Source organism: Dermacentor silvarum, chromosome 7, assembly GCF_013339745.2.
Source record: "Dermacentor silvarum isolate Dsil-2018 chromosome 7, BIME_Dsil_1.4, whole genome shotgun sequence".
Lineage (NCBI taxonomy): Eukaryota > Metazoa > Arthropoda > Arachnida > Ixodida > Ixodidae > Dermacentor > Dermacentor silvarum.
The window spans coordinates 57,064,973-57,080,076 of record NC_051160.1 but is presented as its reverse complement, the minus strand read 5'-3'; the positions used below and the strand labels follow the sequence as shown (position 1 = coordinate 57,080,076).

The following is a 15,104-nucleotide window of genomic DNA, read 5'->3' as shown; positions in this document are numbered from 1 at the left end:
GCTTCACCACGCAACAAGGTGATGCCCACGACGGAAGTTCCATGTTGCGCGCCCCGCTACCGTAGCCATAAACCGCCTCGAAAAAGACGCTTCGGTCAAATCACCGTACTAACTGCTCATTCTTTCGCTTCGACGCGAAATGTAGTCGCAAAGCGAGGCTAGCCACCCTAGCCAGGCCAAGGGTTTGGATCCATTTTAGCGCGTTGAGCAGACGACCCGGAAGCGTGGGCGCGAAATCTCGGAGCGTGGCGTTACGATCGCCTCGCGCGCGGTGAATGCCGGTCGTGACGTAACTGCGCGCACGCGCAGTGCATGCCGCCGGTGACGTCACGACGCTAGCCCTGGCGAGCAGGGGGACAAAGAAAGATGTCCGGTAAGGAAGACGCTTCGCTGGCGGGATCGGCGTCCCAATAACGGCCGATTCTCGTCTCACGGTGGCTTCGAATTGCGTTCCGCCTCGTCAACCGAGTGTTCCGCTGTCTCGCAGGTGTCATCGCCAAGTACCACTGCAACTACTGTCAGGAGGACATCACGGGAGTGCGCGTCAAATGTGCCGAGTGCCCAGACTTTGACCTTTGTTTACAGGTTGGTAGCGTTTTCTTTTGGCGCTTTCGGCCCGCTAGGGGCGGGTAATCGCGAAGCGGACCCCGCGCTTTGCGGCGCCCGCGACCGCGATTCGGCCCGCCGGGTTCGGCATTTTTTTCCGCGACGCGGAATCGGGCACACACGCGTTCCCTAGGAGAACGGCAAAAAACAGCAACAAAAAGCGCATGGCTTCCGCGCCCGCTGGGATGCGAAACTTGGGCGAAGCGAAACGCCGCCGGCTGGATTCGCGCCCGCCGCGAGTTTGCCTGTGTGTGCGTACGAGCCGTCTGCTTCCGTGGTGCTAGCTTTTACGTTTTGCTTCTGGTTTCCCACGCCCGTGAGAGACGGACTAGCGGCGGTGCAGTCGTTTGAAGCGGAGCGCGCATGCCTTGTCTGTATTTACGAGGAGAGGGAAACATAAAGATAAGCGGCGGCGGCCAGGCAGGCCGTCACAACCCGCTCGGCGTGATCCCCCTGTCGCCCGCGCATCGGTCGTGTGTGCAGCTGCAGGGCTGTTTTTTTTTTCTTGGATTATTTCTTTACTCCGACGCACCCTCGCTCTTCGGTTTCGGCCGCTGAAGCAGCAGGCGCCGCTTTTGTGCGGGCGCCAGTTCTCTCGCGTTTGAATTTAACCGTTATTGTACCGTTACGTTCTACCCTCCGAACTGTGCAGATGTTCGTTGGCGCCAGCCGGCGAGTTCGTTACCTGCTCGATTGGCGAAGCGTCGAACTGGATCGACGCTTCGCTCTGAAAGAAACAAAAACTAAGGATTATAGTCGGAACCCTGATATATCGAATCTGAAGGGGATCACACAAAAGTTCGATATATAGGTAATTCGGCATATAAAATAAAAATTTTATACAAACATTTTCAAGGGGATTTTACAGCTGGTCGTTATACACGATAATTCGTTATATCTGGGTTCGACTGCATCTGCCTTCTGCATAACGGAACCTTTAGGCTGAAATTTGAACGGCATGGAAAGCTCCTTGCGGGTTTCAAAACGTGCAAAACTTAAGAGCTTCCATGGGTATGTGTTCTTGTGCATCATTATGTGTGAAGGGCCGTGCTTTATCGATATTTGTGGCATTGATGTTGCTTACGCACGCCGGCTTTTCTGGAATGAATTCAAGAATTTTCTGGCTGGCTTCTCTAGGGCGATGCACTCTTTTTCACTCAAAATCCCGTCATTCCTGTAAGCGTGCACTGCCACAGCACCGCAATAATCCAGATGACTGTCTCAAATGGCGCGCCCGCAGTGACTGGGATAAGGACGTGCTTATTGAACTCTTGGCAACTGCTGATATGTGGTGGGCATAGCGAAACGTGATACTTGAAGTTGCCTTCTTCCATTGGAAGTTCAACGTCAGGGTCCTGGTACCACCTCGCTTCGTTTGCTGTGCTTTTATAACAAAATCAGGAGGCCTATGATTGTGTGTTCTGGTGAATGCTGGCTGATTTTAACAGGATACCAGCATCATCGTTGGAAATAGGTTCAGCCCGTTGCTTGCAGTGACTAGCAACTCATTCTAGCAGCTTTAGAAGCCAAAACTTTCTCATCAAAAATAGTGGGGTATCATTGGCCTCTTGTCGGAGCTTAGTTTGTAGAAAGTGTGCAAAGCCCTCAAGTGTCATAAAAGTGTTCTTTCCAGCCTGTGCCATTGCTAGTGAAGCTTGGCCTCTGCCTCAGAGAGCATGCTTTTACCAGTGATGTTCAAAATGTGCACACTACAGCCATCCCATGTATTTGTCTCGTGATGCAGAGCAGCTTTAGGTACAGGCGGGGTCTAGAGTTTACAGTATGCATGTTCAGAGACAGTCTGGTATCAGGCCAGCTTCCAGCTGTTAAAACTGTCAAAACAGTATGTAGGTCACATACACCTAGTGCATTTGAAATCCAGGCTGCATGCTCAGGCTCTACAACATGTTCTGTTTTTTTGTTGGGTCCTGTAGACCTTTGACTCTACCTGTAGAGCCCCTGTCATGGCTGTCTATAGAGAGCAGGGGAGCTGTGCACTTCCAAGACCCTTGGTGCTGTCTACCGGAGCAAGCTGGAATGACACAGTTGCTTCTGAGTATGCGTTGCCAGGTGGACAGGGCACACTTGCGGTCATAGCTATGGCCTTTGCGTAGCTCCTCCCTTTCTAATGATTCTGCCCGATGACAGGATGTATGGGTGTGTGGTCTTTTGTCCTTGGTGAGCGGCTACATTGTTGTGCCAAGATATGTGATGATAAACAACAGTTGCCTGGTGCCTATCCGTGGCTCCCCCTGTCATCGGCCAGAATCATCAGAAAGCAGAGCTGCGCAGACGGAAATGACAGCAAGTGGCGAAGCCATGCCCACATGGCAGCATATGCTCGGAAGCAGCAATGTTGTTCCAACTTCCTCCGGCAGGCGACACTAATGGTTACGGAAGTGCGCTCCTTGCCTGCTGTAGACAGCCATAACAAGAATTGTACTCTCCTTTTGCACATCCAAGTGTGTGCAGGAATGCCCATTGGGCAGTGCCGGAGGACCTTTCCATAGTTCCTCGACCTTCCTTTGGCACCACGTCGTGTTCACTTCGTGCCATAGCTGCAAGATTGCCAAGTCTCTCAAACAGTCCGTCTGAAATACTGCGTAGGCTACAGATGGGCACCTTCGTCAGCTTACGTAAACTGCACAAGATACACCTCTCAGCCTTTAGGGACATATGCCGGGGGTGCCTGTCAACACTAACCCTGTACCACGATAACATGGCAGTGTGCATCGCACAATATAGAACCTCACGTACCAAATCCAAATAGAGATCAGTGGGAGGCACTGCTGGCCAGCTCGGGCCTAGAGGACCACATCCTCCTGGTCAGAAGAGCTAACAGACTTGCAGAAGCCAGCGGAGCCCTGAAATATGGGCCCCGACCATAGATGAAGCCTCACATGAGGCCAGTTCAATAACTTATATTTAGTAAAGTTTATTCACTCACTCACTCTGGAATACTTGACCAACCATGAAGGAAAGCAGAGCCTGCGCTTATTATTCGACACACTTAAGTTCACCGCAGCATGCGGCACTTTTCCGAATTGCTGTCTTTCATGCCAAATGCTTCGAGGCAAGCTATACGTCAGTAAAAGCTCTGCTCACAATGCCACACTGCGTTGGCCCACTGTGCCTCAGTGCTGCAAAATGTAGTTCCCAGGAATTGCTAATATTGAAAGAAGTCCACCTCCTTGACATCTTGGAAAATGCATCTATACAAATTCTCTTTGAGTAGGCCAGTGGTGTGTTGGCAATTGCATTCTTATGGTGTCACTTGACTATAGCACCTTCATTGAACAGTCGGGGGGGGGGGGGGGGGGGATGGTGTTGCCCTCTTCCACCTCTTGATGCCCTTTCCTGCACCCTTTGGGTGTGCATGCAACATTTGTCTTAGCATCTCCATTCCATATTTCCCCATGATGTCATCGAGGCCGGAAAGGGTAGGATTTAGTGGAGGAGGCCCAATGAAGGCAGGTCACGATATGGCCAGTATACTGAGACTTCATTCAGTTTGCTCTGGAGGGCTCTTAATGGTTAAAGTTAATTCACCACAGCATGCATAATCTATGCGTAACTTAGGATCACAAAACACTGCCTGTTGGAGTTTTAACTTGCCCGTCAGAAATGTATATGGTGTTAGCGGAATGCCGGGTGATGGGAGAGGTGTACAGCAGCAGCAGTGCTGCTTACGACAAAACTCATTGTGATTGGACAAAGTATCACAAACTTTTGCTACCAGCTTTGCTACTGCCGTCCACAGTTCCAGTATTCCGTAAACGGTAAGATGTTTACAGATAAGCTAAAGCTCTCTTAGAAGACTCTCAGTTTCCAACAAGCTTTGAGACAATTTGTGAACGCACTGCCATAATTGGGGATGTGGTGGTGTCCACAGTGACCATATCAACCCCAGCTGCTTTCTCATAAGGCACTGATCTCACTTTTTTTTTTCTTTTTTTCTTTTTCTTCCCATAACAGTGCTTTTCCTGCGGGGCAGAGATGGGGGCACACAAGAACAGGCATGGCTACCAGTTGATTGTGAGTTGCTGCTGATTGATATTTTGTTACATTTCTGACCTGTTTTTATAGATATGTGGGCTTGTACCCATGCATGGTGAATCATTTTGCCCATACGCAAAGCTTGTAATGCGGTATACGATTCTGCAATGTGTGTGAACTTTCTTGTTAAATGTAATTGTCCAAGAGATCATTGCAAGCTCTTCATTGACATAGTGCGGTTATTCACTCACTGGGGGCTTTAGTAAGGTTCTAAAGCATGTAACTTTCTCATTCGGTGCAGGTCATTTGTAACTCAACCTGGCATAATCAACAATGGCCACTGCCCAACGTTCTGACAAGGGGACTTGCTCCCTTGTCGAAACGTTGGCTCCAGCCTTATTAAGACCTAGCATCACTTTTTACTCTCCCTCTAAGTTCCTAAACAGCCAGTGTTCTGCTATGGTGAGCTTGCCTGTGTTTCTGAGTGGTTTGGCCATTCTTGAATGAAATGTGATGACTGCTGCTTTTCTCTCTGTCGTTGCACCGAGTGCAGCTCTTTTGAGCGGTATCACCACTGTTTCAGGACTGTGGCAACTTCCCCATCTTCCAAGCCCCCTGCAACTGGAAGGCGAAGGAAGAGCTGGTGCTTCTCGAGGCCATCGAGCAGTATGGTTTCGGCAATTGGTGCGTCTGCCATTCTTTGTTGCTTCTTTGTGACTAATCGTTGGGTCTTGTGGTCATGTGAATGGGCAACGCAAAGTCTCTATGTCGGTGCTGCTCAGTGGGTGGTGTCCAAATTACACCGAACAGCGCATTGACTGCTTGGCAATCTAAAGCCATGGCGTGTAGGATGAAAAATATAGGAAGCAAGTGTAGGAGCGTGGTGAGCCCATGTTTCTGGTAGTACTTGTCGTGAAGCAATGTGCACACATGTGAATTTTCATCAATGGACGAACCTTTCCCGTGAAGTGTGCTTGCTACCCATGGCAGGAGCAAAGAACAAAAGGATTACTAACATGCATGGGTCACTGTGGAAGCAGTCAAGTTTAATTAAAATTATCTTGCAAAGGTTAGCACTGCAGCACTAGACTGCGTAACTTTGTTTTGCCCACTAACGCATGCTGCTAAAGCAGTGCATGCATTAATGCACTGCAGCAACCACCTAGTTTCCTGAGAATGGCATCAAACGTCTTTCGTGGTATGCTTAACACGCTGGGCCGAAACAAAACTGGAATGTGTGTGGGCAACGGAGCGGGCACCGAATACTCTGCACACGCTGGACATACAAACACAGTATTACACAGATGCAGTAGCTGAACGCCAAATGCTGCAGCTTATTGTCAAAAAAGGGCTAACAAATTATTATATAAGAGTGCAACGACAACGGAGCAGCAAGGATGACAAACCAATGTCGTACACACACATGTACGCCCTGGAGCAATCCACACTAAGCATGGTAATGACGGTAGCTCCACTTAATTTCTCAGGGAATAGTGTCCTGGAACATTCCGTATACAGTAAACCCTCGTTGACTCGAACTCTGACATCTCAAATTATTGGATAAGTTGAATTTCTTCCCTGGCACGGTGTCAACTCACTGAGTTTTTCACCCCTTATTTTGAAATGCCACTGTGCCGAACTCCGGATATCTCGAAACCTAGACTGCGAAAATCCTGAAAAAAAGACAGTCCGAAACGTTTTGTACTTTTTTGTGTAGCTTTGGTATTGCCAAAAAGTGAAACCTGGGCCGGTATTTTGTAGCGATGCCTTTTCCAATGCTAATGCCTTTTCGCGCTTAGTCAGTGGTCAGAGCGACAGTCCGCTCACATTATCAATGGGTTCAGCTGGCCGTGAGTGGTGGATAAGACTAGCATAGAATAACGCATAACACATCGCTACAAAATATCGGCCCAGGCCTGCAATTTTGTCCCAGTGCCTTTTACTTGATCCTACTTCACCCTCATCTACAGTTCTCGGCCGGCTGATTCCATTGATTACGTGGGCAGAGCTTCGCTACGACCATGTGACGCGCGCAAAGAGTAGCGTCGGCCAGAGGCGAACGCGCCACCACTTGTAAACACACCAGCCACGCACCGCAGTGGCTGTTACAGTCAGCGGTTACCGGCACTATATTGAAAAAGGTGTCCTGTGTGGCTTTACGCGGTGGTTATGCTTATATTTTTGTGTATTCGTTCATCATGAAACTCCGCTTATCTCGAAATTTTTTTCCAGTTTTTATTGCTTCGAGTTAACGGGGTATTACTGTATAGTGTTCTACAAGCCTGCTGAGTCACATTTCAAAAACTCAAGCGGAGCAGGTCAGCCGACAGTGTCAAGTTTCCTTCACATAGCGAGCGCGCATCCCGCGGCAGTGGAGACTCCCAACGGTTGTCACACGCGAGAGGGCGCCACACAGAGATCTCGGCGCTAATACGCCCATCTAGGCAAAATGTTGTGCCAAAGTTTGTCCGTTGCAGCCGGTAGTTTGTTATATTTGGATCCATTAAGGTGCACTTTGTTACAGGAATAATTAGGCAGACCAAACCAAGAAGTACGGTCTGCTATGTCTGAAAGTACATTGTAATATTTAAAAATGAAGCACTTATGCTTTATATTCGTATAGAACATTATTCTAGTGGTTCAAGAAGTTTTGTGATTGGAGCAGGAATGTGTGTAAGATCATACAAAGCTGTACTCTTCCGGAAACCTGTGATAGTAATATTGTGTGCCCCCAAGCTCTTGCAGTTTCAAAACATTCTACATAGCTGTTATTAAATGTACTTGGCTCCCAGCCGCTGCGGCCACATTCTGATGAAGGTGAATGTAACAAAATGCTTGTGTGTCACAGGTGGTCAAAATAATTTGGGTGCCTACGCTACGGCATCTCTCATAACCTGTTGTGCTGTTTCAGGACGTTACAAACTCGGCAGTTTTTTTTTTTTTATGTGCGTGGTTCAACATTGATACAGTTGCAGTCTCGACAGAAGCTTCCAAGTATATTTTTATTTGTTTCATTGCAGGGAGGATGTCTCTCAGTGCCTGCCGGCTCGAAGTTGTGAAGGTATGGTCGGAGCTCGAAAATTTTTTCTACTAGCGTTGATAGTCTCGGGGGTCAGTTACTATATATGCAATGCTCACGCACTCATTGGCACATCTTTTCGGTGTTTAGTTAACCCTTCCTCGCATTCCGGAGAATCATGGCATCAAACCTCACTTGCTGTGCATTGTCACTACATTTCAACAAATAGAGGAATTAATTTATTTGAGAGACATGGATGATGACGTGCCCTGTGTGACAGGGGAAGGAGGCAAGGGGATCGGTACAGAGGTTGGCACTATACTGTAAAAGGAGCTAAGATTCCACGGAAGTAGAGAAAAAAAAAAGAAAAGAAAAAGTCCAGAGAGATATAGATGTGCCACAGGGGTGTGGAAAATGAACATTAATATTTAATGCCTGAAGTTTCCTAATGAAATTATTTTCTGAGCTGCTTCCCAAATGTCATGTCATTTGGCATGGCGATGACAGCCGTTTCTGAGACATCTCTAGTGCTAACTTGAAAAGCATATGCTTGCAGTTTGAGACTGTCTTCAACAATATTTCATTGCAGTAATACATGCACTAGTTTAATACAGGTATTGCCACCAGCCTGGCTGGTTGCTGTCTTTCACGACCAGCCATTGTTGTAAAAAATCTGAAGTCGAGAGGAAAGATGGTATTGGCTGCATTGAGGTTCACACTTGTGTCGACCTGAACATGATGGCTGAGCTCATCTTTTTAAAACCCGGTGAGGTAGCTCAGTGGTTATGATGTGCTTCTGAGCTTGAGGTCGCAGATTTGATCCCGGCCGCTTTTCAGTGGGGGCGAGAGGCAAGAACTCTCGCGTACTTAGATCTTGGTGCACGTTAAAGAACCCCAGGTGGTCAGAATTTATCCGGGGACTCCCACTATGGCGTGCCTCATGATTAGATGACGGTAATCAGATCCTAGAATTTAATATAACAGTTGTTAACAGCAGCGCTTCTATGCCTGTGCTAAAGCATTGTGCTGAGCAGTGGGCAGCAGTGATATTTTATGTATGCCGAGCTGCGCAAGCTATGCTATTTTAGAGCATGCATTTCATGGCTGTTGATGATTTGTGGCAAATGCACTGAATAATGAATGGCAAGGCGAACGCCATTAACTTTGCCCGGATGGCACCGCGGGAACAGAAATAAAATTTGAGGCAATAACACTTCAGTGTCATTTTTTTTGTGTGTGGATGCGTCTGTGCTCATTGCCTGCTTTTCATAATGTCATAACTGACAGATGACCATGAGGTAGAAGTCATGTGGAATCTTGAAAGATAGTCTTTGAATGGTAGGATCATATTAGTTATTTGAGCGAAGCATGAAGACCCGCGAGTGTTATTTTTCAACAAGAGCATCGCATGGCAATTCTTCCATACTGCTAGCTGCTGCTTAGTGACTTGGGCATTGTGTGCTCTTAGTTCTCTTGGGTAGTGGCGGTGCAGAAAGAAACACAAGACTGAAAGGAAAGGTGTGGGGAACCCAAGCACCAACTCTCAGCTCCAGCTTTAATTAGAAAATCAAAGAGATGCACCCATACCGACTAGCCTGACTTCCTGTACTTTTGATTGTGTGCTCTAAGTTTATTACATCTAAGCAGTCAATAATAATTGAATCAAAATCAAATATGTCGATTGAGTCCCCTTGCGTTCCCAATAATGCATTGGGTGAAGTGAAACTCAGATTAGCAGCAGAAAGGCACAAGAGGGAGTCTCAAAATTTCACCTCGGTCATCTTCCTGCCATGTGCAGTGTTAGGATGGGCTACCTTATCTTCATATCTGCTTATTTTTTTTTTTTCTATTTCCCCTCCAACAGAGGTACAAGATCACTACAACAGCCATTACATTGAGGGAAACATTGGGAGAGGTGAGTTTGTGCCTCATTCATTGTGTCTGTACTGGCCACCGGCGAGAAATGTGTACTAGTGGAGTGATGGATGGTGTCCACCACTTTGTGACAGCTCCCTCGCCGTGAATCTTGAAGGCCATGCTTCTGTGTAGTTTGCTGCGACAAAGCATGCCAGTAGTGGGCTGGAGGGCAACTGCGGTAAGAAGCGTGTTGTTTGTACCATGACAAACGCCCCTCTCTCTCTCTCTCTCGCTCGTCTGCCTTCCACCCCTCCGATACACGAGTCGACTGCGCCGACATCTGAAAGGTGGAAGGGAGACGGCAGAGAGGCGTGCGAGGCCGGTAATGCTCGGGGCGAGGTAAAACAAGCCGAATACAAGGAAAATATTGAAATCTGTGTCATACTTTCGTATGGGTGCATGTAATTTGGGTGAATAAGAATTCAAGAAAGGCCTTCACTTCTGTAATAATCAAATCTTGAATGGCAATGTCATTTTCAAAGGACGCTTTTACCAGTATAAAATGATTCTCTGTTGCTCTTTAGTGTCACTTTGACTGCCATGGGACTGAATGAACAGGATTTTGCAGTACTTGTTTCGTTCTCGAGAGTCGGCATCTACATTCTCTGCTGGCTGTCACATGCAGTGTGACTTTCTTATTATTATTTTTTTTTCCTTTTGCAGCAACATGGTCCACAGATGTGTCGACTCAAATCAAGGATCACACAGTTCCCGAAGGAGGTGGGTCGATTACGCAGGTTCATGCCATTTTGGCTCAATTCGTGGGTTACGCACGAAAGCTGCACTGCGCGAATGTCGAAATCGGGTCCAACTTGCAACGCTTTCTGGACGCACACGAGTTCTGCTCTGTTGTGATGTAACTGAAATGAGAGAATGCGATTGGCTAGCATGTACAGTGTACAAGTTGTGTTCAACAGTGGCACATTTGCCACTGCGTTTTTAGGCAGGCCCGGTCTGTTGCATGCTTTACTGCTGTTCGGTTTAGACTGCCCCTTGTTTGCCCCACAGGGCCGCTGTCGCCAAGCCTGAGCAGTCCGGTGGCCACGGTGGACATCACTTCCACCGAGCAGCAAGAGCTTGGCTACATGCCCTGTCGGGACGACTACGAGCGGGTGAGTGGGTTGGTGGTGGTGGTGGTGGTCTATCAGACTCAAGGTTGACTTACTTTGTCTTGAATGGGAAATGATGCAGTGCAAATAGGGGCCACGTGTCTACCGCATCATCCAAGTCCCAACAACCGCAAATCATTCTTGGCTGCTGTCGCTTCCTCGAAGTTGTTTTTCTTTATTTCGTGAGCGCAGGCTTGCCTTATTAAATCCATTGTCTCTTGAGGCTTGGCTGCTGTTTTCACCTTATGAGAGCATTATTTTGCAGGCATTTATTGGGTTTGGAGGGTTTTCAGTTTGTTTTCAACATGCGTTATAAGGTTGTAGCTTTTGCTATAGCGGAGCTCAAAAGAAAGTGTTGGTCATGCTGCCCTCTCTTGGCCTTCCAGATTGCATGGGCATAAAATTTTAGGAATTGTCAAAAACTCGAACTCTGGGCCTTGTCATGAAAAGACCAATGTCTTAATGTATTAAAAGTACACAGAAATGGATTGTGGATTTGTTTTTAGCTAGTCGGGAAACACTGCACTGTGACTAGTACCTATGGAACAACCAAACCTCACTGAAGGGTAATGCTGAAGTTTGAAACGGAAAAAAAAAGGGGAAGGAGAGAGTTAGAGACGTGGCAAAACGAAAAGTGTTTATCTCTGCACGGGAAAAGGCAAGAGTGTTCTTACTTTTCTAAGCACGACACATTCTCCTACTTTATAGCACATTTGTCTTTTACACAATGATTGGAATTTTTTTCATTCATCTGGGGTTTAGGCTGGTCGTTTGTAGAGGCAATAAGACAGGCTAGTTCCGGCAGCATGGGCAGGGTTTCCGACCACTCCTTGATGAAGCTGTCGGCATTGACATTTCCTAGACTGTTTGCTTCCTACAGAAAAGAAGACACTGACAATGGCATTGTATTATTTGCACAAAGAACAGGGCATGTCGGCAGGAAACAAGAATGTGGTGCCCTGACTGTCACGTAGGCTTATGCATGGTACAGTGTTTTTGTGTTTCACGCCAGCGAAGATTTCGAGGAGTGAAGCGCCACAAAACATCCTCTATCAGGCAGAAGCCTCCTGTACTTCGTTCCCGCATATTATAGCTACTTCAGTGCGTTTTGTGCCTTTTGTTTGAATGAGTCAGTTACAATTGCTGCTAATGTGTGCAACGAAGCTCTTGTGTATGTAATAAAGCCTGCCTTCATTACCAGCTAAACATATTCTTTTTTTTTTTTTTGTAATAAACTTTGCCCTTTGACGCTTTTTTTATGTATGATGTTTTTTTATGGCCCACAGACATTGTTTTGCATGCATAATAAAATTCTTTTTTGTGTGTTTTCCTACTTTTTCTTTTTTTTTTTGCAGTCCTTAAGAGCCCTGCAACATAAATAAATGAGTGCTAAAGACGAAAGGCGAGAACAAAAACGCGACAACACGAACGCTTACTAAGTGAAGATTTATAGAAGGAGCGTAAGAACTTTCTTAAGGTCACCATTTTTTGCTCGATCTATTCTTCACATCTAAAATAACTTCAAAGCAAAATTATGAAAATGATCGATTGCAGGACTTCGAAATACAAGCAAAATTAGTTTACCCTAGACTTTCATGGCTGTGGATGTCGCATTTCCATCTCTCATGATGCTGAACTGCAGTGCCCAATAGTTGCACAGGATGTCTTGGCCAAATTTTACGAAACTGCACAGGCTCTGGTTTTTCAAGCTGATTTCAAATGTGCAATTATTTTTCTGGTAGGTAAATTAGTTCAAGACGTACCAGCCCCGGTGGCATAGTTGCTACGGCATTACACTGCTAAGCTTGAGGGCGCGGGATCAAAACCCAGCTGCTGCGGACTCGTTTTGATGGGGGTGAAATGTAAAAGTGGCCCGTGTACCTTGCATTGGGTGCATGGTAAAGAACCCCAGGTGGTCAAAATTAACCCTACGGCCCCCCCACTACGGCATGCCTCATAATTATATCACCGTTCTGGTATGTAATACCCCAGAATTTCATTAAATATATTTAGTTCAGGACATACATGAAGCTGTCACTATGTTGTTCCTAGAGACAATGGAAAAAAAAAAAAACTGCTCAGCAGAAAGCTAATGGAATTGAATAGATAGATGCTAGAATACGCAATGAATGCAGTGCTGGAAGCAGTTTTCAAATCAAATTATTAGTCATTCAACCGATGATCACCATGGATACTGAAAAGAAAAAGCAGTCGAAATTTATAAATTTATGGGCAGAAAATTCAAAATATTCTCTCAGCATTACTTGATGTACAGGATAGGCTGTTGAAAAATAATTATGGCTGTAGCTATTCTAGATCATGAAGTATCGCTCCCAGAAACTAGTAAAGTAACCAAAGAACACATTTGTTTTTAAACGCAGGTCCATCGTATTTCAGTGGACTTGTGTAGCCAATGCCACTGAACAACGCTCATTCTTCTAAGCTGTGCGCCATGTATATTGGCTGATCTTGATGTATGCCAGGCAGACTTCCTCGTGATGGCTGTGATGCGGGATGTTTATACAGTTGACTTCCGTTAATTCGACTTCGTATGATTAGATTTTTCGGTTGATTCAATCCCGGCCGGCACCCAGGCATTTCTGTGGGTCCGAACTTCCGTTATTTCGATCCTGAAATTAGCGTTCGCCGGATGATTCGAACTTTACCAGTCAGCACGCCCGCGCCTGATCCCTATTGTGACCCCAATAACGACCCCTTTAGTGGCAGCGTATGTCTTGGCGGAACTTTGGTGGCATTAAATGCATTGAACAAGTGCGAAAAATCTCCCATTAAAGACCGCTACATTCGGCTTGCCCTAGGAAGATTTTCATGCTATAACCGTAGCTGGCAGTGCCTGATTAGAGTGTTTACTCGATTCTAAAGTGCATTTTTTTTTAATTGTGCTGGAAAATTGCCTGTGCGGTGCAATTGGACACAAAGCCGAAACTGCATGAATGCAGTTTCAACTGCAAGCTTTATAGCACATATACTGCAGAGAAGCTGACTTTAGGAAACCAGCCTTCCTTGGTTCAACATTTTAGACCCTTGCCCATTGTGCTAACTTAAAAATCAGGTCTGCGTTAGATTTCTACTTTGGTTAGGAGCTTTAATGGTCATTTCTACTTTAGTTTTTCTACTTTGGACAGCATGGAAAGTGGGCATGCATTTGATTGGGGTGCATGTTAGAATCGTGTAAGTACTGCCACAGTGAATCAGCAGTGTGTTTCTTGCATTCCTTTCTGCTATCTTGTTTGATTCGATCAATTTCGTCAAGTCTCGTCTGAGTCAAATTAAGGACTGTCAACTGTTTGAAAACATGTGCGCAACGGTATGTGTACGTTGGGGAGAAAGTGCCATTGTAGCATAAGTATTGGCTCATATTTACCTCGTAGGCGCATTATAAGTTGATTTTTTGGCAGATATGTTGATCCGTGAAGTGAGGAACTTGCATGTTTGTGCAAAAAGAGTTGGAGGTTTCAAGAATGTCAGTTCCAAAAAGTAGATTTTTTTGCGATTTTTGGCCTGTAAATGCCTGTAAAACATAATGTCAGTTTTTTTTTTCATTGCGTTTGTGCGTGATGGCCCACTCGCTGGTGAGTCACCAGGGAGCTGTGCTCATTTGAATCTTACTAGCATGCAAGGACGTGGCACCACGACAGTGTCAAATCGGAAGCGACAAAAATTTTTCTCTCTGTTGATTTCTAGCAACGATGTCGCCTACGTATTGCTTTGTGGGAACACATGCCGGAACCCAGTTCGCAGTGAACGGGCTAATTGAAATGTCACCTCCTCCTCGGTTTTACGCGCTGCAGGAGTATGACAACGAGGCGGAGTCCCTGATCAGCCAGCTGTCCATGGGCGGCCCCGACGAGGACGAGTTGGAGGTGGCCCTGAAGCTGGCGCAGGTAGACATGTACTCGAGGCGACTACGGGAACGATTGCGGCGCAAGGGCCTAGCGCGGGACTACCGTCTGCTTGAGCACTTCTGCCACACGGGCCGGCCGGCCTCCAAGGCAAGCCCGGTGTCCCGTGGCAAAAAACCTGCCCGCGAGGCCGACAAGTGAGTGGGACAGGCTGTCAGTAGAGGGCTTAGGGCATAGTGCAGACCAGAGCAACAACATGAAGCCAGAATTGCGGAAAAACCGGTTATCCGGTTATTCGAATTTGAGAACCGGATAACCGAAGTGATTGGTTATTTGGCTGATTATTCAGTTAATATTATTTAATATTATTCGGATAGCCGGATATTTGTTCTTCTGTACTTCTGTGCCGAAATTACCTCTATTTCTCTCTCGTATTCTTATACTTGTAGTTATTTTTGCAACCGCTAGTGCAAACCCGATATTTGCTCTGGTTAACCTCCTTACCTTTCTTTTTTTAAACACGAAATATTTGTGTCCGAATATTCGAATATCCGGCTAACTGGTTGTTTAAACCGGATATCCTGAATATCCATT

The 15,104-nt window shown here is 46.3% G+C and overlaps 1 protein-coding gene across 4 annotated transcripts in view; it reads left to right on the top strand.

Moving 5' to 3' along the window:
• Nucleotides 1–296: 296 nt before the first annotated feature.
• LOC119458058 (transcriptional adapter 2-beta) overlaps nucleotides 297–15,104 on the top strand; it is a 40,690-nt gene continuing 25,882 nt past the window's right edge. For all 4 annotated transcript variants that reach the window (XR_005193416.2, XM_037719855.2, XM_049670721.1 and 1 more), the window contains exons 1-9: nucleotides 297–373; nucleotides 488–585; nucleotides 4,582–4,641; nucleotides 5,186–5,286; nucleotides 7,623–7,663; nucleotides 9,486–9,536; nucleotides 10,202–10,258; nucleotides 10,547–10,650; nucleotides 14,460–14,707. Coding sequence is in view for 3 of the 4 variants with exons in the window: in XM_037719855.2 (XP_037575783.1) it covers nucleotides 367–373; nucleotides 488–585; nucleotides 4,582–4,641; nucleotides 5,186–5,286; nucleotides 7,623–7,663; nucleotides 9,486–9,536; nucleotides 10,202–10,258; nucleotides 10,547–10,650; nucleotides 14,460–14,707 (767 nt within the window). In the remaining variant the exon portion in view is untranslated. The remainder of the gene's footprint in view (nucleotides 374–487; nucleotides 586–4,581; nucleotides 4,642–5,185; nucleotides 5,287–7,622; nucleotides 7,664–9,485; nucleotides 9,537–10,201; nucleotides 10,259–10,546; nucleotides 10,651–14,459; nucleotides 14,708–15,104) is intronic.